The sequence below is a fragment of the Gallus gallus genome, chromosome 5, assembly GCF_016699485.2.
Source record: "Gallus gallus isolate bGalGal1 chromosome 5, bGalGal1.mat.broiler.GRCg7b, whole genome shotgun sequence".
In the NCBI taxonomy this organism is placed as follows: domain Eukaryota; kingdom Metazoa; phylum Chordata; class Aves; order Galliformes; family Phasianidae; genus Gallus; species Gallus gallus.
The window spans coordinates 27,435,604-27,454,720 of NC_052536.1; the positions used below are offsets into that span (position 1 = coordinate 27,435,604).

Here is a 19,117-nt window from a genome sequence, read left to right on the forward strand (position 1 = left end):
TTTTTAGTACCCAGGAGGCCTAGAAGGCAGACGATGAATAGGATGCAGGTGCTGCCTCTTTTCACTGGTCAAAATATATGAGACAGGCTAATGTAACTACCTTAAATTATTCTTGCAAGCATAATTTAAGGATGCTTCTCTAGCATACCACTGCAACCCCAATAGACTCTTTGTTTCAACTGTTCCACTAGGAAATTCTCAGTCACTCTGAATTAGCAAGACAGAAGGCTATCAGCAACAAGAGCCTCATATCTAACAGTTCACATTTAGGCCAATAAGTAACCAGCTTCCTCGCAACAGCAGCAATCCACTTTTAACACGGTACAGCCACCTTCACCAATCCTTCAGAATCCAGACACGGGGGAAAAAAAAACCAGAGATGGCCACAAAGCGGCTTTTCAGTTATCAGCCAGAATACCCTCCCCTTAGAAGCTGGGGGCTGTGGTAATCCCCTTTTTGAAATGCTAATGTCATTACAACCATAGCACCAGAAGACAAGTGGTGAGGCCTGGGTGACAGAGCCTCCGCTGTGCCCTTACACAGATGATTTAAACTGGGCCTTTTGTAGCTCTCCTCCCCAAAGCCCCCTGCCCGGAATCATGCTTGACAGGAGATGCAGCTGCTGTCCGACCCCGCCGACAAGCAGGGGTGGAAAGATCAACGCAATGAATTCATGCGCGTGGGGTGAGGGTCTGGGGCACGGCAGCAGTGCGCCAGGGCATTGTGCTCTCAGAGCCTGTTGGAGCCTAAAGATAGCCTTGGGGAGGGCTTGAATAAAAAGGCAAAGCAAAAGGTTTCCAACCTCTCCCTTGCTACTGCTAAACAACTGCACGAAAGTAAGAATCGTTACAGCTGGTCCTTAGGCTCAACAACAGCTACAAGCGTAGAAGAGCACGGCTAAAAGAAACTAATCAAGAAATCGATCTGTTCTCCAACCTCTGAGAAGAATCCCACCTACAGAGCAAGCCACTCCAAAGGGACAGAGAGATGTCAATTCTCCTGAAGAATCAACTGGAACTGCTTGCTGTTAGGAGACCAGACCCGGCTCTACAAGTCTGATTCTACCACTACATGATATGTTACAAAGGATAAATGTTACTGGAGGGCTTTTTAGCACTGTTTTCAATGTATTGCTTTCATTGACTCCAGTACCACTCAGGGAATGACTAGAGAATACAAACTTTTATAATGATTCCACTCTAAATACTACAGTATTTCCTATAGAAAAAAAAGAATCCTACAACTTACTCTCTACTGCCATAGGAAGAAAGGTGATGGACCCCTCTGGGAGGATGCGTTTGGCTTCATCTACGCAGGCTACGAACTGTAAAGCTGCTTTGAAATGCTGCCACCAAACCCAAATCATCTTTAAATGAAAAACACGAAAGCCTCAATTCTCCTGGTACCCTCCCTCGGTGCTAACTAACCAAACAATGACAGAAGACCAATGACAGGAAGACGATTTCCTCCATTTAAAGCTGCTAATTAAGTTAAGAGTTCAGGAGATGGAAAGAGACTTAGTGATAGATGCTTGCCTGCTGTCAGAGGATGCAGAACAGACATCCATTTTCATCCTTTCAAATTGCTCTGCAGCGCTTGATGCAGCCAACCATGAAATACTCCTAACTCGACTCAGACAAGTGGCAGGTGGCCAGAGGTATGCAGTAAAATAGTTAAGCTTTTGCTCATCTTGACTGTAGGCAGAGATTGAACCTCCCTACAACACCCCTAATCAGCAGCAGATAATACAAAATGTAAAGGTTTTACCTTATAACTTAAGTCAATTACGTCCAAGAAGCATTTACAATGAAACGTGCAGGTTGTTCTAGAGGAGTATTCCAAGGTTGCTTTTGCTAGGGAAATCAAAGGCAACAACAGAGTGGGAATGTCACCATCTTTAAAACAAACACAAAACATAAGGGATATGGTCCTTTGCTTGTACAAAAGAGAAGCAAAGATGTGCTGAACCACGAGTTGCACTGCAGCACAACTCTGACGGTACCAGGTCTTTTCAAGAAGCAAGTAAATGGAGTGAGAACTTGAACTACTGGAAACAAGTTGCACAGCAGTCACATCCCCAGTTACTTTGAGGTTCAAGTATAGCCACTCTGATGTTAGGAGCAGAACAGGGCAGAGGAAGCATCAAAAGCACACTTTTCTCCTAGCCAAGGATAACTCAGCATCTGGCATGACACAACAATTACTTTCCAAAAGGCCTCTGCAGCATCAAACAAGTCTCCTGGCCGGGCTCTCTGACGGTGCAGGTGATCCAGAATGAACTGGCAGCACCAGAGGTCACATAACCTGCTCTGATCTAAGTTCATACCATACAGAACACCACACGGGCCCCACATAGAGAACATCACCATCAGCAGGAGCGATACTTTGTGTTGACAAAGATCCAGCATCTAGCAGCTTTAATAGGTTTAGTTTGTTTACACTAAGGATTCCTCTCCAGTGGGTACAGCATACAACTGTAGGATGTGAGGGAGAAGAGCAAAGCCGCTTTTATCTATAAAACTGACTGCAAACCAAGAAAAGCAGAACTTTCTCAGAAAGTTAAGGACATTTCTCCAAACATGGCAGCAACTCCCACTTGAAATTCCTCTTTGTCTTTTATTTCACACATAGCTGCTCTACCATCCTTCAGTTTCTCCCTCCACCAGATCTCCCAGCTGTAATGTCAGAGCACCCGTGGGCAGCCAGCCAGCACTCCAGCATCGTCTTCATCCTGCTCTGCTCCTGCCTTGAGGAAATTCCTTCCCTGAAGCTCCAGCCCCTGGAGGGCACACACCTTTTGTAATCTTGAGTTCTTAAACTCTGCCAGTCTCATTAGTCAGTGCTGTTGCACATAGAAAAGACTCAAAAGCTTGATGTTGTAAAGGCATATCCGTGCATTAAGACATTTACCTAACAATTAAAAAAATAAACAAACACATGCATACATTTCTACCAGAGTCCTCCCTCTCAAGGCCATACTATTCTCAACCACTCTAATCAGCTTGCATAGCTAAAATTAAAACACTACCTTCTTCCAGGACTTACACTACTTAATCACCAAGCCACTAATTGGCTTTTTAAACCAGCAGGAACTTTGCACAACTCCACCTGAGGAAACCTTCACCTCTCCGCTTTCCTGAACTCCCCTGACCCTCTCCCTCTTCTGAGGATCTTCCCTCCTCATTTACCTTCAGCCTATTCTGTCACCTTCCTACAAATCTCAACCTGTTTGTAGTCCTATTCCTATGCTCAGAGCCCTTCTTAAGAGATAACTAGAATATTTTGAAGGAAAGCACTGCCTAAAGCAGCAGATCTTGGGCTGAGAATTCAAGAAATCCTCCAACAGATGTATACTTCCCTCTAGAGAAAGATGTATTTTTCGAATCAGACATGATTCTACTTTCACTGGCTAAGGACAAAAACACATTTCAGAAAGCAGCAGCAGCATCTCTCTCTGCTCTTCAAGAGAGAAAGACCTTCCCCTACACAGACTGGCTAGACAGTGAACACTGAATACACAGGATTTAAAAATGCTATTGCCAGGCCAAGGCAGACAAGCAGTATGTGAGCATCCTCACAGCCTCTTCAGCACAGGAACTCCCAAAGCTCTGCTCCTCCTTCCATCATAAGACGACCCATACTAGACTGGGCCAGAATGCTCATTTTATTCTTCAGTAGTTTAATCAACAAACCCCTTTACTCCTATCTACCTGGCATGTCACACAACTCATCTCAACAGTCCAATACCTAAGGCAGTTTTTCAAATCCCTTGAAAGACTTCTCATCTGGAAGCCATTTGCCAGTTCAACACAACACTCTGCAAAAGCAGACTCACCTCAGGGGAATTCCTACTTGCAGAGGAAGAGAAACACTCTCCAGAGACTTTCTTCTTTAAAAGTAAAATGCTTTTTTAGATGCAGATCAACACACACACAGGTAAGCATGTACAAATTCTTGAGACAAAGTCACAGCCCAGTCACCAGGTTCCAATTGCTCTAATGACAGTAAAAGCACTTGAACGGCAAGCTCGAATGTAAGTGCCTTTCAACATCCTATCCTCGTTCTTGACTCTCAGCAGCTTGTTACCAGCAGTTTTTCAGTAATCCTTTACAAGGCACAAATTACTTGTGTTTCCACCTAGTCCACTGTAGCCCAAGAAGCTGAATTAGATGGACCAGGCAGTTCCTGAGCTATTTCCTAAATTAGCTTGTTTTCCTGCTAGAAACCATGGCCAAGAACTGACGGCACCTTCACACCAGGCGTGTGTTATACCAGTCTTGCCAAGAGTAAAAGTCAGACAGATTAAAAATTCAGGATTCAAAGGATTCCATCTGCTCTCCTCCTCTCTCTCCATCTGAAGATCAAAATTTGGTAGGTGGTACAATTACGCTCCCTCACCTTCAAATACTTAATTATGAATCCATTCCCACTAGACTTTGTTTCTGTCTTCCCCTTTCTTGAAGGAAATGGGAAGATACAAATTAAGGTCACATTTTGGACTTCGATAAAGATTTACACAATTTTTATATATTCAGAACTAATAGAGAAAGCCAAGTATGCTTCCCACTTTCTCCTAAAATTACATACTTCTGTAACACATACAGGAAAAGCTTCAGACTTTTTCTGAGCACAGGAAATGAAAAGCTGAGTATTCAATACAATATATCCACAGTCACGTTCTGTGATGAGATATTCACTTTTCTTGATTAAAGGAAACAAAAGGGCTTTTCACCTCAGCTTGCCCTCCCCATCCTCCCAGTCTTCGCCAGCACCCTTTCAAAACTCACAACCAGCATAACTTTCTCTTTGTGTTTTAATGAATATTCACTCTACATGGTTTTGAGTCATTTAAAATTAAATACTATGAAGACACATTGAGATGCCTTCAAGCACAGTGGAGTATAGGAAGTTGATCTCCCTCCGTCAAACCGAAGGCAACCGTTTCTCCCAAATATAAGGGATAAAAGCAGAAACGGGGCAGAGATGCATCACAGCACACAGCACAAAAGTAAAAACATGAATCTCAGCTTGTATAACCACTTATGTTAACCAGTAAAACATCTCACTCATTTCTCATAGCACAGCAGGGAATAAGAGTTTACTCACATGCAGGTCCTTTGGATTTGCTGAGCCAACCTGAAAGACAAAAAAATTTTGAATTAAAGCAAGCCTAATGATAATCCTTTCTTCAACCAGTCAAACTGTTTAAAATTCAACAAGCTGTGTGACTATCTGAGATTCCTGATACTGCCTTCAAGTCAGCTGCTTAAAAAGCACTGCCTAGAGATCAGTGTAAGAACAGAGTGTTCCTTAACTAGACTGGTTCTGGGCCCATCTGCATCTACCTCCTGGCAGCCTCACCACTGCTCTACAGCTCCTCACCATGCTCTTCTGTACCGCTCTGCTTCTATGAAGCTCTCTGAAGGGAATGGAAAAGTCACATTGAAAACTGCATCCTTCCCTCTCTGTGGGCTGACACAACAATTTATTCAAACCTGCATTATAGAAAGCATGTAGATTAGAACTGAGGTCTTCTGTTCATGCACAACACCACCCCACATTTCTATCTACCTATCCAGTACTGCTACCCTTGTTTTCATGACCACTGAATTCAACCCTAGCAGTATTAAACTCCTTCCTTTCAGCCATATAATTGGAGACAAAGGAAACCTCTGCTTCATACAGATTTCCAAGGAATAGGAACAAGTCTGAATCTGCTCAATGGCTGGAGTGTGCTTTAACAAGCTGTTCTACGTAATGCAAACAAACACCAGTGGTATCCAAGAGCTTCTGTGCAGAATAACCTTGGCACTGAAAAGACCTTAGAGCAGCATGCAGCAGATTGGCTGCATTTGCGTCAGAGACAATACACAGAAATGAAGTCGTTTCAGTTTATTCAAGCTCAATTTATCATTTTAATGGCAACCCTAAAAATTAAAGGGATAGCTTTATAGTATTTCACACATGATCAGTCAGCAAAAATCAGGCTGTGTTTAAATTTAAGTGGACTTACATTTGCCAAGTCTGCATTATTAATTTTTAAAGGTTAATATTTAAACTCTCTCCTTCATGGGTATTGATATTTGTTTAATTCAGGGTGTTAATCCTTATACTAACACCTTCACTTCCATTTCTCAAGATAGGCGATGCTCTTATCAGTAATGAAAAGCCCAACTTACATTTTGACAGAGCTGGCTGGCTGGGAACCTAAGAGAAATTACACCGCTGAGAACACAGACAATAGGAAGCCTTCCGAATATTTCAGAGACTACAAGTGAAAATTTTATGAGTAATTTACTCTGATCTGCCGTGATCCTTTCAGAAACGGTCCGTTCAAACAGGAGGACTGCTATGAATGTGATATCCACACAAGGCCTTTGAGAGCCCCCGAATAACCTTTAAAGGCTGGAGAGAGGAAGCAGGAAGAAAGAATCGGGACAAGAAAGAAAATGTAACACTTCTCTGATCTTTAACAAAATAGACCAAGCAGTGCTTATTCCTCCTCTCCAGTGCTTCCAACATTTCCCTGTCTCTACCTACTAAGCATCCAAGCACTTAGCTAAATCCCAGAAGAACCCTCAAAGAAAACAGAAGAGACGGAACAAGAATTAAGATCCTTGCTTTCCAAGGCTCTTCTTGGAAGAGAGCCTTTTCATTCTGCTCATTTTTTCGTTATTTCCCTCAATTAATCCTGGAGAACTTGCTAGAGGGGAAAGAGACACAACAGTAATCGAGCTGAAAAAGTATTTCTGAAGAGCACTGAAGCCCTCCTAAATCCTCCACTTCTGGCATAGTTTCATTGTTTGCCCATCACCAAACGCTGCATTTGGTTTGTGCTAAAATACGTGCAGTGGTTATTTTTACGTTTGTGACTACCTTGCTGTGAGAAGGAATCAGCTCCCCCAAACTCTGCAGCAGGCTCAGTGACTAAGCAACTTACCACATTCATCTCACAGCACTCTGGGATATTTGGATAGATTGCTTCAGACAAAGCGCTGATGACTTTCGTTAAAAATCCATGCATAAATAAAATCAATTTTATTTTACCAGAGGAGAGACCAGAAGCTCACTGACTGGAAATCAGCCTGCCCTTTGCATTCATCACATGTAAAAGTGAACACATTCCTGCCCAGAACATGAATATGAATCTAAGCCTCCTGAAAGTCAAGCGATAGCATTTCCAAACAGTAGAACGATCGCAATACAATATGCATTATATGGTTTTAAATGTATGAATAACAAGCTCCACTTTGTCACTCAGGGCTGAGCCAGCCCATTGTCTCCATGCTTGTCTGTCTTTTTATGAGAACATTCTTCATCTTTTGTAGCAATTGTGAATGTGTCACATTGGCCCTGTATTCAAGATAAGCATTACCACCAGGAGATTTAATGCAACCTCTTGCTTCGTGTTAACATTGCTTTGTTCTGCCTGCTTTGAATGTTTTTGCTATGTAAACTAATAAAGTGAGGACAGGGGGGTGGTTGGGGACAAAGATGAGGAAAAGATGATTTTCCAAGCGTCTCGTCAGTGCTCTTTGTCGCTCCATCTGGGTCCCTGCTCCTCGGCTGGCTGACTGACTGATTAATATTACTCATGGCCAGTGCACTGCTGCAGGTGCAGCTCCCTGGGCCCACGACAGGCTGCCACGAACCCCCATCCCTCCCAGCTTCAGACTATGGATGGAAGCCCATTCTATCCCCCTCTCCCCCAGGATTTCCCCCTTTGTGCCTTGCCCTCTGCTATGATCCTGGGTTTCCCTCCACACACGCTCACTTTCTCACTTCTGCCGAAGGAAATGCTTCATGCCTAGCCACTCTAATCCTATTTAGCTGATGATCTGCCTTGATCAGTTTACCACAACTGGTTTCAGGTCCTGAATCAAAATGAACAGAGAAAGGGAAATGATTCAGAACCATTCTAGGGTCTTATGACATGCTTAACCAGTGCTTTTTCCCGTGTGACAGAAGATATCTCAAAAATGATATTGAACATGCTTGCCAGGACTGTGGCTGCCTTCCCCATTCGGCAGCCCGATGCAGCACAAGGCATTTGCATACTGATTAGAGAGCGACTACAAAGTGTTGCAGGATGCAACTGGAGTGTCAGGAATGGATTGTGTTCCAGCCTCAGGCTGCGGGAAATATCTTGAAGGCCTACATCTGAAGCAAGGCTGGGGTATTATCAACAACAGCTGGAAAAACCAAGGACAGCCTTTGGAAAAAAACAAGGATGAGAGACTTTTGTCCCTTTCACACTCTTACTATTTGTTCTTGCCAGTCAGTCACACTTGTGATTCCCCCACACATCCCTTTTTACCTACAAAGACACAAAAGTCTGGGATCTCTCATTTCAGCAGCCTCTCCCTTCTAACTAGAGGAGTCAGAAATATCAGAAGATCAACTCCTCCTCCAGACTCTTCTAGAGAGGATACTCTCCTTTGAGTGCATCTGGCAATGAACTTTTATTCTGCTCTACCAGAGGCCAAATGAAGTTTCTCTGAAGCTCAGAAATACTGGTCACCAGACATTTTCAGGTGCCATGATATCTCAAATAAATAGGTCTTTTTAGAGCTATTGTCAAGAACTGAGGCTTTGTTTTCAAAAGCAAGCTATTACCTGCAGTTGTGGAAGTCAAATCTATCTGACTTTTTGAGAATAAGTTCCTCTAGGGTTCTGTGCAAGAACTTACACCTGAGGCACACATGCAAACTTCTTTCCTCCATCCCATGCCACTTACTATCAACCACCTCTCTACTGACAGAAAAACTACATCAAGTCTGTGAGAAGAGATCACATTTCAGGGTACACTGGGTAAGAAAAACATTTCATGATGTACTACCTCGTGACTGATACGTTTTCTTCTTACACCCATTTCTGAGAGGAAGGCCCTCTCATCTCTACTGTTACTTGACTTTTTACGTGTCATTACATTCCACTGCTATTTACATTATTTACCACAGTTGGTCACCAGACATCAAGAAGTAAGCACGGGGAATGAGGAAAAACCCAAGATGCAGAAGAGATCCAACAGAGGAGTACACTTTGTGAGTGCTCAGGTGCCAGAAGTACCACACAAGCAAACAGTGAACTGACTCAGCAGCTACGCAAAGAGCAGAAGTCAGCCTGCGCTTCCAAAACTAATTCACATGAGCAGTTGCCACAGGGCATATAGATAATAGTGCCTACACGAGAATATCACTCAACCAAAAAACGGTCCATGTTTGCTCTTAAAACAGTCCTGACATCCCCAGCTGCAGTAAAGAGATGAAAATGGAAGCAGGAAAAAAGGCTGAGGAAATCAAGATGGTAGCGTAAAGGACAAGCACTCACTTTGCTGGTAATGCAAGACTGGTTCAGTTCAGATACTGGCCTTTGCTTAACAAGCTGTGTTGGAATTTTTCCTGTGAGTACTGAAATATGTATGCAAATGCATCAACCACCTCCAGTTTCCCCACAGATACATAAGGCCATTTCCAAACTTAGATATCTCTTCCCCTCTGCAGTACACGCAAGCAAAGGTTTCACTTACCTGTGGCCTGTGCTTCCAAAATAAAGTTACCAAAGATAACTAGCAGAAGAAACAACCCATGGCTAGTCAAGGCAAGAGATGATCCTGTGTTGCTCTTTGGTGCTACCATTCCATGGCACATCTTTTACCCACCAAGGTTTCTTCTAAAAAAAAAAAATTCCAAAAAGTTCTGGTTGATCAGGAGCACCTCAATCTAGAGAAAAAAAAACAAAGACAAAAGAACAGTAAGTACTGAATAAAACATTCACAACATCCAAGGGGATGGGAAGGGAAATTCAGAAACAAACAAGAGCAACCCTTTGCATTTTCTGGCATTCAGAAAACTTACTAAGGAAGTATTCATAGTATCAAAGCAGAAAAGACAACTTTGTGCATAGGAGATACCAAAAGGAACTGTATTGTATTAGAGACCAGAACTTCTCACTCGACCCTCTAATAGTTCAGGTGTGAAGACTGTCCAGCTTACAATTAATTTTAGATTTCACTTTCAAGACAACACCAGGATACAATATCTGGAGAATTTGTTCCAGAACAGTTTCAAGGAAGCCAGCCTTCCTACACCCCCCTCACCTCTCAGAAGACACAGCAGACTGTACGGGACAGCTAGGATAAATAAATCAAATGCTTCCTCAGACACCTGGAGAGGCACAGCAAATCTGACAGCCAGCCAGCAGGCAGGCAAACACACGAGGAGGAATGTAAAACAGCCTGAAAACCTCAGGTATAATGTGACAGTACACAGCACAGCAATTAAAATTGCAGGATGTGACACTGCTCATACCTGAGGACTGACAAATTCAGCCCATAGCCTGTCTGACACTGTCGCACTGAAAACATAAATCACAGCTGGGACATCGAGAAAACACAGGCTGAACCCCAGCACAAGCTGAATCCCTGTTTTTAGTGAAAAAAGGCTCTTAAGTATACAGTCCCACTGAGCTAAGTCAGCAAGACTTCTGGGTTTCAGAACTGTTGGATAACTCCAAATTAATCTAAGAGATGTAGAGGCAGGTGTTGTACCATTCCATATCCTGTGTGATCAGATGTGAGACCTGAAGAAGGCAGTATGACCTTGAGATCCTTAAGTACTTCTTAAAGGGATTCAGCATGCCAGCACTGACCAGAGAAACACAACTTCAACAGCCACAATGTAGATTTACAATTACTTAGGAAAAAAAAAAAAAGTAGCATTATTGGAAGGAATATGTGAATTTGATTATAAAAGTTAAGTGATCCTAGAGGGAGAGAGTTTCCCTAGCTCCATGTCACTGCTTTGCACACATCTAACTCACTAAAGGCCATCTTTAGTGTTTGGTTCTTTCATATGAATTAGTCTCTATGTCTGTATACATCCCCAGCTTGAAACAGCATTTCAAAATGATATTTAAAATGCCATGTGGTAAGTCTGGAGCTGATGCTACAATAAACTCTGCCTGCCCCATCAGTTTCCTGCTTTATTTGGAGAGGGAAGAAGAGAAATGAAGTTATCCCATTCTACGCTTGTAGCGAAGTCAATACATTTTTAATACATTCTACTGATGAAGACCTAATGTTTTGTTCACCATGCTCAGCCCTCCTACCAAGCAGGAAGGATTAAGGATGCTGCCACTTACCTGCTAGACTTCCTCCAGCAGCAATTAGACCACAGCATGAAAAACACTCCTCTGAAGAAAGCCAAGCCAGCTAGTCAGTACATCTGCCCCCTCCATGCAAGTCAAATCTCTCGCACGGATTTTAAGTTCCTATTCAGCTGGAACATGCCAGCATCTGGCCTGTACTGCAGGCCAACAGTTGGGTGCTTCCTTCTGAGTCACACGGAATTACAGCTCAATGCAGCACACAATTTTCAGTGAACGGATGTCTTATTACAGCAAGAAAGGTCTGCTCTTTCCATTCCAACTTAATGAAGCCTTATTAGCACATGAAGCTTTGTAAGTCTTGCCAATTCAAGGGCAGCCTTCCCTGCCCCGGGTCAGGGCTTAATGCATGACATCAGTGGGCAGGAGAAGTAGGGAATACAACGCAATTATGACAGAACTCATTCACAGAGATGCCTGAGGTGTGCTGCTCTGTCTCAGAGGCATTTTCAACACCCAAAGATCATACATGGAAGCCAGTAGTCTAATTTTGGTTTCTCAACAATAAACAATAGATATCTAAATCAAGAGTTTATTCTGGGGAAATCACTTATTGCTAATTCTTGATTCACTAACAGATTGCTTTAAAGCACACTGCTTTTTCCCCCCTCTACTAAAAAGCCAGGCATGGTTTCTCCATCTCCTTTTAGCTCCAAGCTGCTTGAGTCCCACATTACCCAGAATAGTGCCTGAAAGATGCTGGGCTGTCCCACAAGGAATGCCTAAATTGATGCTGCCATGCCTACAGTAACATCCCACTAAGTTGATTTTGCTCAATGCGAGAACTGAAAGAGACAAAGGCAGCGAAACAATTTTGTTGTAGATAGCATTGATAACCGCCTCTGAATTGTTAAAAGACAATGGGCACAGGTACTGCCTGCAGGAGTCCTCCCTCAGGCTTCTGCCAAGTTACAAAACTTGTTCTCAGCTTGACTTTCTCCTGGCAAAATTAGAAGACGAAAGAGATTCTGGCTAGATAAGAAGGTATCCTTTCTGCCCAGAGGGGAGCTGCTGGTTAGGAAGCTATTTAGACATTCAACTCTCTGAAAGCTGATTGTTGTTTTTAGCACATTCCTTATACCTACAGCTCAGGGGGAAACAGCTTTAATAACAACTTTCCAGTCCTCCACCCCCAGAAGTTAACTGGCAACACCCAAACAGCTCACTGAGGGTCTGTAGCGCTGCAGGGGTAACCTTTTCTTCCCAAGGGAAGCATCACACATTTATACAGATAAGACTATCTTCAATTACCTGCTTCACGCTAGTAAAATATTCCTTCTCTCTTCCTCACTTCCCCATCCCCGTGCAACTGAACCACAGCCCATAGGAACTCTTACAATCTGGTCTGACTGCTGCCAATGAAAATGAATAAATAAACACACCACAAAGAACCAAAGTTTGCTAGACTGACAGCCCTTATCTCAGGGCACAGCTTGGTGTGCTGCAGAGAGAAAACAGAAGCTCACAGGAGGAAAAAAATGAAGTGTTCTCCCTGTTCAAGCAGCCACCAACACATTTATCAGCGGAAACATACTCTCAGGGAGAGAGCTTAACAATTCGTGGGTTCGTGTAAATCAAAGCAGTTCCCCTGTTTCTACACAGCAGAAAGGAGCACACTGGCTTCATTACTGGATCCCAGCAGCAAGGCCGAAGCCTACAGTAGCAGGAGGACATGGAAGTGGAACGCTTCGAACCCGTTTCACGTGCTGCAGCCTATGCTAAAGGGTTACGGGAGGATTAAAGTCCAAGCAGATGTTTTCAAAGATAATATTTAGTAAAGTCAGCAGTTCCCTTAAATATAGTAAGAAGGGGAGAGGAGATTCTTCTTGGTTAACTGCTTCAAGCCACAGAGGTCATTTTGTTTTCATTTTAAGTCTGGAGAATATAAACTGTCCTGCGTGGTCACAAAGTCAACAGCCCACACCCTGGCCGGGAATGCTCTGAACAAGGAAAGAGCTCCGTGCTTCCTGGTTCCAGCCACCCCTGGCTCCTGCAGGTACCGCAGGCCGAGGCGTGCACCAGCAGCCTTCCCAGGGACCCTCCAGCCCTGCTCCCAGCACCAGGATCTGCTGGCCTCACAGTAACAGCTTGCTCCTATGTGAATGCCCTGGAGTAGGCACTGCTTTCCCTGATAGCACACACACCGGACTTCCCGCTCCCAAACCACAATGGGCCCTTTCCAAGATGACGCACTTGCTTTTGGCAGCAGCTTTCCTAAGCTAAGCTGTTCGGGGGGACCTCTGCCATTTTTCCTCTAGACCTTTAGAAGCTGCCAATTCAGACCCTTCAATACAAGATCACATCACAAGCATGCATACATTTTCTAGGATTATGACTAATTTTCTGGTTTTTTTTTCCCCATTTCATCATCGCAGCACTCCTACTTTGCCATGGAAAAGTGATCTTTGGGGGAGGTCATACGCTCAAGACGTGAAAAAGCAGCAGTTTCAGGCAGTTCAGGTGCACCGAGGACAATAGATCAGGGGTCAGAGGACAGCGTGAGGCACTATGGTTGCATGAGGTGCAAGGGGTAAAGCTACATATTTCTGTATGTATGTACGTATGACATATATTATATGTCACTGTTGCTGGAGAACAGTCTTTAACCTGGATTCTATGCAGTGTGTCTTGGGAAGTGTTAAGTATGTTTGGAATGCTACTGGCTTACTTTTAAATACCATGCTGCAAACTTGCCAAAGGAAAATGAGTTATCCTCATGCACATCAGAAATCTTTCCTTTAACCACTTAGTTTCTGCCTCCTGCCTTACCGAATAATGTTCAGAAATTGCTTGCCATGCACGCAGCAAAGATTGTGGCACAGAGCAGGACTGCTTTGCCTCACGGCCGTACTGCAGGCAGAACTTGACATATACACTGGTTCAGAGGGCTTAACTTTCGCCTTCAACTGCTGTTCACGTTTCTACTACATTTTATCCTTATTTTGCACACCTCCAGTGAGCAGTCAGACTTCAAATACAAACCATAAGAACCCTAAATCCTCATCCTCTTAACTGGCTGATGAGAAAAATTACAGAAAGATCATCAAAAATCAAGTCCAAAGGACAAGCACGGAGCCTCCTGCACAAGTCCTGGGTTGGAAGGGGCCTTAAAGCCCACCTAGTTCCAAAGCTGTGCTGCAGGCAGGCAGGGCTGTCACCCACTCAATCAGGCTGCCCAGGGGCCCACCCTCAATGCAGAATTTTGAGCTCCCATTCAGAATAAGGTGTACAAAGAAGCAGGTACAGGGCTGCCAATGGTAAAAAAAAGAAAAGAAAAAAAAAGGTGATATTCAGCACTCTTAACTATGGAAATTGTAGACAAACCTCAGATGTCTTACCATTCTTCATCTTGGTTTGGTGGACAGGGGGAATTTTAAACATAAAGAAGCCTAACAGCATCTGATACACTGCAGGTGCTGAGGGCACCTCACTCGCCAACTTCCTCTGTTCTGAATTACCAGCCAAGGAAAATGAACAAGAAAGAAGGCACAGAGCCTAAGTGACACTTGCACACATCCAAGCAGCAGCAGAAAACGTGACACCTCAGATCCCTTCTACCTTACCCTCAGTTGGTTTCCATGTAGTTATCTCCTTGAGAACAGCAAGACACATCTGTGTATTTTGAATAACGTTTCTGTAGAGGAGGGCTTAAATCAGCAAAGTGAGGGGCCCTGATCCTTCAAAGAAAACAAAGCAAAGTGTATTTTCACTGCACGCTTTAAAAGTCCTTTGCTACTTCATTCTCAGCTGTAGTTCACAGATTTGCAACTCCTACAGCCTAAGCTATTTCATTGCTTATGCATGCTATATGAAAGATTTAAGAACCAGCCAGCCACACTATCCAGATCTTCTAAGTAAATCCGTGCACTGCAGCAGTAAATTCCATCTTGGCAAGCAGGCATCAGAGCAGGCCTCTGAAAAATGTACTTTATGTCAGGAGCTAATGCATCACCCATCTGACTGCAGGGGACAGAGAAGCAGCAAGGTGTTCTGACCTGTCAACATGCAGTAAGTGAAACACCAGGGCTGCTCAGCCACAAGATGTTTTCTACTTAATTGACTTGCTTTCCCATCCTGTGACAGTAAAGCAAGGCTTGCTTTGGGATCTGGTCACAATTAAAACCTCACCATCCTTCCAAAAGAAGGAAGAAGAGGACACTTACAGGCAGCCCAATTGCTATCAACTTCCGGGCACCAGTAGGAGGAAAAGCAGAGTCATGGAGGGACAGGGTTCAGAGTCAGACAAGTTAATATACACAACACCTCCAATGCATTGCAAATTTCTGTGCTATTACAAACAGGCTTATAGTGATGAAATCATGGCACCAATGAATCACGAGAAACTGGTTAAGGAAATACTGCATCCACTTTACTGATTGTTTTTTCGCAAGCATACTGACATTTATGTTATCTATGGGATCAAGTAGGCACAAGGAAAAGCAGAAAATACATCTCATGTAATCTTCCCCATTCGTTTTTGTTGCTGTTTTTCCTTTTTAGATATGCCTTTATTTGGAAGAGCATTCCCTTTGGAAACTATTGTTTCAGCATTTTTCCCCTGCCGCACTGCATCACAGAGGCAAGGTTTCATACTTTCAGCTTTAATCAGTACAACAGCACATTTACAGAGAACCATATGCACAAAATGTTCCAGAAAGCTTTCCAAAAATAATAAGTCCTAAAAAAGAAACCTCACAGTAAACCGAAATGGCTTCAGGGAAGGAGAATAAAGAAAAGCCGTGCAAAGGCAGAGCGTCTTGAAAGCACACACAAGCCTGAAATGATACGTCTAGTAAGAACAGGATTCTCAAAGAGAAACTGTATTGGTTGGGTCGCTTTTATATCCAAGAGGATTTTCTCATTTATGCAGCTGTGTTAATCTGTTTCGGGGAATACACCACACAGCACATGTACAGTAAAGGCTTATTTCATAAACCCTCACTACTAGAGTGTGCTTTTCCCCATCCTCACCACTTGTTGTGCTTCTATTTCCACCGATGTGGCTAAAAGCATCAGTCTGCCATACACACAGCTGCAATACTGCCAGGCACAGACATTTCAAGAGGACATTCCGTTGGGAATTTCTCTATCCTAAGCCTTCTATATAACTTCAGTGAATCAATCTGACATTTACATAACTATACTACAAGATTATTATTATTTTTTACATTTGTCTTTTACATTTCTAGTATTACCTTCAGAAAGAAGTACACTTCCTCATTTTGTTAAGAGTCTTTAGACTTAGGGTAGCATGGTTAGGTTGTGGTTGGACTTGATGATCTTTAAGGTCTTTTCCAACCTGAGCAATTCTCTGATTCTGGTTCTACAGTTAACCCTATTTTTGAGATCATAACACAGAACTGCTTTAATAACTCTCAACGGGTGGAAAAATAGCAGGCCTTCAGTCACTCTCAGTACCACGGCTCAGGCTGGGAAATATCAGCTCATTATGCCCCTTAACTTTTCTTTTCTTGGTAACAGTAAAGCATTAAAAATCTTCTATTTAAGATGCACCACTCTAATGCCATAGATGCACCTGCAATTGCTCCAGACCCTTCCTTGTGACAGAGGTCTATCACAGTGGTATCAGAAACATTACATTCTGCAGAACCCAGTCGCGTTTCTCTTTTGACACCATGTAATTTGAGAAGGAAAACTTGATTTTGCATAGTCACTCAAGGCCCCGTAGCTCAAACCACAGGGGGAACGGGGCAGTGCTCGCAGGTCACGCAGCCCTACAGGCTCCCAGCCGAGCACCCTTCATCAACCAGAGCCAATCTGAGTGCCCCACTTGCAGCCATCAGGCTCCAGGCAAGGCACCACCAATTAATATCTCAGAAGTTAATACTAAGGGGCCACGAGAACAGGCGTGGGAAATAGGAGTCCTAACAGCTTCCTTTGTTTTAAGTCGTGTACTCACAAAGAACACATGCATCACTAAGCAGAAAGAACCCCACAGCTGTTTCTCTCTAACTGGTCTCCCCCAACAGGCTACACTTAATTTGATTTCCTAACAAGGGATCCATTTTCATTATGTTCTGATCTGAGTAGCACGAGCTAGGCACTAAGAACTGCTGCTAACTGCTTTTTATAGGCAGCAGACATGCACAGAGCAGAGGCCAAGCATTTGGAGCAGAATATCCAGCACAGGTCACTTTGTAGCAGCATAGCAAACTGGTGTCCTATGACCTGCAGGCACAATTCTAAGGTTGAGCAGTAACCATTTGCACCATTACACTGGGGCTGGAGAGAAGAAATAAGCCAGAAAGGAGTAGGAACCCCCAGGACAAAACCTGTCATACACAAATCCCGTAAACTGCATTTCAATGGAAGGCCAGTTTGATGCTCAGCCTTCTCCCGTCTGTATAGCAGCAGCAGTTCCCTGTCCTTTCACTCCCCAGTCCTCTCATCTGCCCCTTGTACATCAGTGCTGCCTCTGCCTCCAGCACCTGAGCACTGACAGCCTTTGTGGCTACTTCAACTACAGGGTGACCCTTCCACCAGGCCAGTTTCAGAGCTGCACCCCACTCTGCCACTTCCCCCTCCTCATATAGCCAACCACTCTCTCCACAACACCAATCCGAACCTTCCTAGGCCTGCTGGGGAAACCATGCCCTTGTACCCGCACAGCACTGAGGCTGGTGGCAGAAGCTGGGGAAAGGCACGGGACTCCCATCTCAGCTCTGCACAGAGCTGCTCTGACTCAAGTGAGCAGCTTGTACTGGCTGCAGGGCCAAGCAATCGCTCAGGCTTCTTGCTCCTAAATCCAGCTCTATCTTCAATGCACATTAGAATGTTGCAGAGATGATTTACCATGTGTTAAGGTGCTCTCGATCAAAATCCTGTCCCTAAATCAGGGCTCTAAGCAGCCTGCTTTCTATGCAGATTGAAAAATGGAGAGCTGTGTGAGGGTGCTTTGCTATAGCCAAAGGCAACAGAGACTTACCCAGCTACAGGAAGTCAAATGAAATCAAAGTTGGGAGAAGGGGGAAAAGCCATACAAAGCAGGATGGCAAAAGTCAGTACTGGCTTTGGCAGTCCATCTTATGCTTTTGTGCAACGTGAAAAGCTAGGAAGTGCTGCACACAGAGAGGAACCCCACTTGTGCCAGCCCTGAGTCAGAAGGCAAGGCATCCAAAACCTGTAGGAAACAGGTTATTGAGCTCTTTGCTTTGCATCTCTGCCTTTTTTCTTGTTGTTGTGTTTTGTTTTTGTTGTTTAGGCATTTTGCAAATAACTACGAAGCTCCAGCCACAGCCAAAAGTCCTCAAGCAATTTCCTGTTGCTGGAAGAAAGGTTCTCTCACAGTGAATTGATTAAATATGAGTTACTAAAATTAGTATACAGCAAGCTACCTTAACAGTCACCCACTTCATGTCTGTACCTGTAACACGCTGCTCCAAGCAGAGCACAGAGATCAGCTGCAAAAGCATACAGAAACATAAAACTAATACACAAAAATCAGTTGAACTGCACAATGAAGTTTTAAAATGCCTTTCCGTGGCAAACATTTTTCACTTTCATTTAATCTGCTTTCAAGTGGGTTTCTCAAAAGGAATTCACTTGATCCCTTTATTACTGTACTCTTAAGATTAAATTTGTTTCCTCCGCTTTCTGAGCCTGACATGCAATTTAGCTTTCAGAGAATCAGCACTTCTCATCACAACTGTTTGCAGCCTAAGACTTTGCTGCAAAACTACAAGCTACATCTATCTGCTCCATCTGCCAGTATTACCAGCTCCCATTTCTTCTAAGGCTAAACATTTTACATAAAAACCACACCGTGATATGAGTGTTAGTTCCTATAAACGCTCGGTGTGTGGGGGTAAGCAATCAGATTGATGCACTATCGGAAACTTGCTCTGAAGTCCTCTGGTATCTCTGCAGAGGAGTTGGTGGTCTGCCATTTGCAGCTGTGCAGGCTTTCAACAGAAGCCCTCAACATCTTTTA

General features: G+C 43.7%; 1 protein-coding gene across 18 annotated transcripts in view; it reads right to left on the reverse strand.

Annotated features, from left to right (window-relative positions):
• Positions 1-19,117, reverse strand: part of SUSD6 (sushi domain containing 6) — an 80,807-nt gene that overhangs the window by 34,518 nt on the left and 27,172 nt on the right. For 11 of the 18 annotated variants that reach the window (XM_046942633.1, XM_421180.8, XM_046942630.1 and 8 more), the window contains 2 exons: positions 9,530-9,722; positions 5,107-5,136 (listed from right to left, as the gene is read on the reverse strand). In XM_046942633.1, coding sequence (XP_046798589.1) covers positions 5,107-5,136; positions 9,530-9,650 — 151 coding nt within the window. In that variant the 5' untranslated portion in view covers positions 9,651-9,722. Of the gene's footprint in view, positions 1-5,106; positions 5,137-9,529; positions 9,723-14,729; positions 14,844-19,117 lie in introns of all 18 variants that reach the window. The other 7 variants (XM_046942627.1, XM_046942638.1, XM_046942635.1 and 4 more) reach the window with 2 other exon arrangements.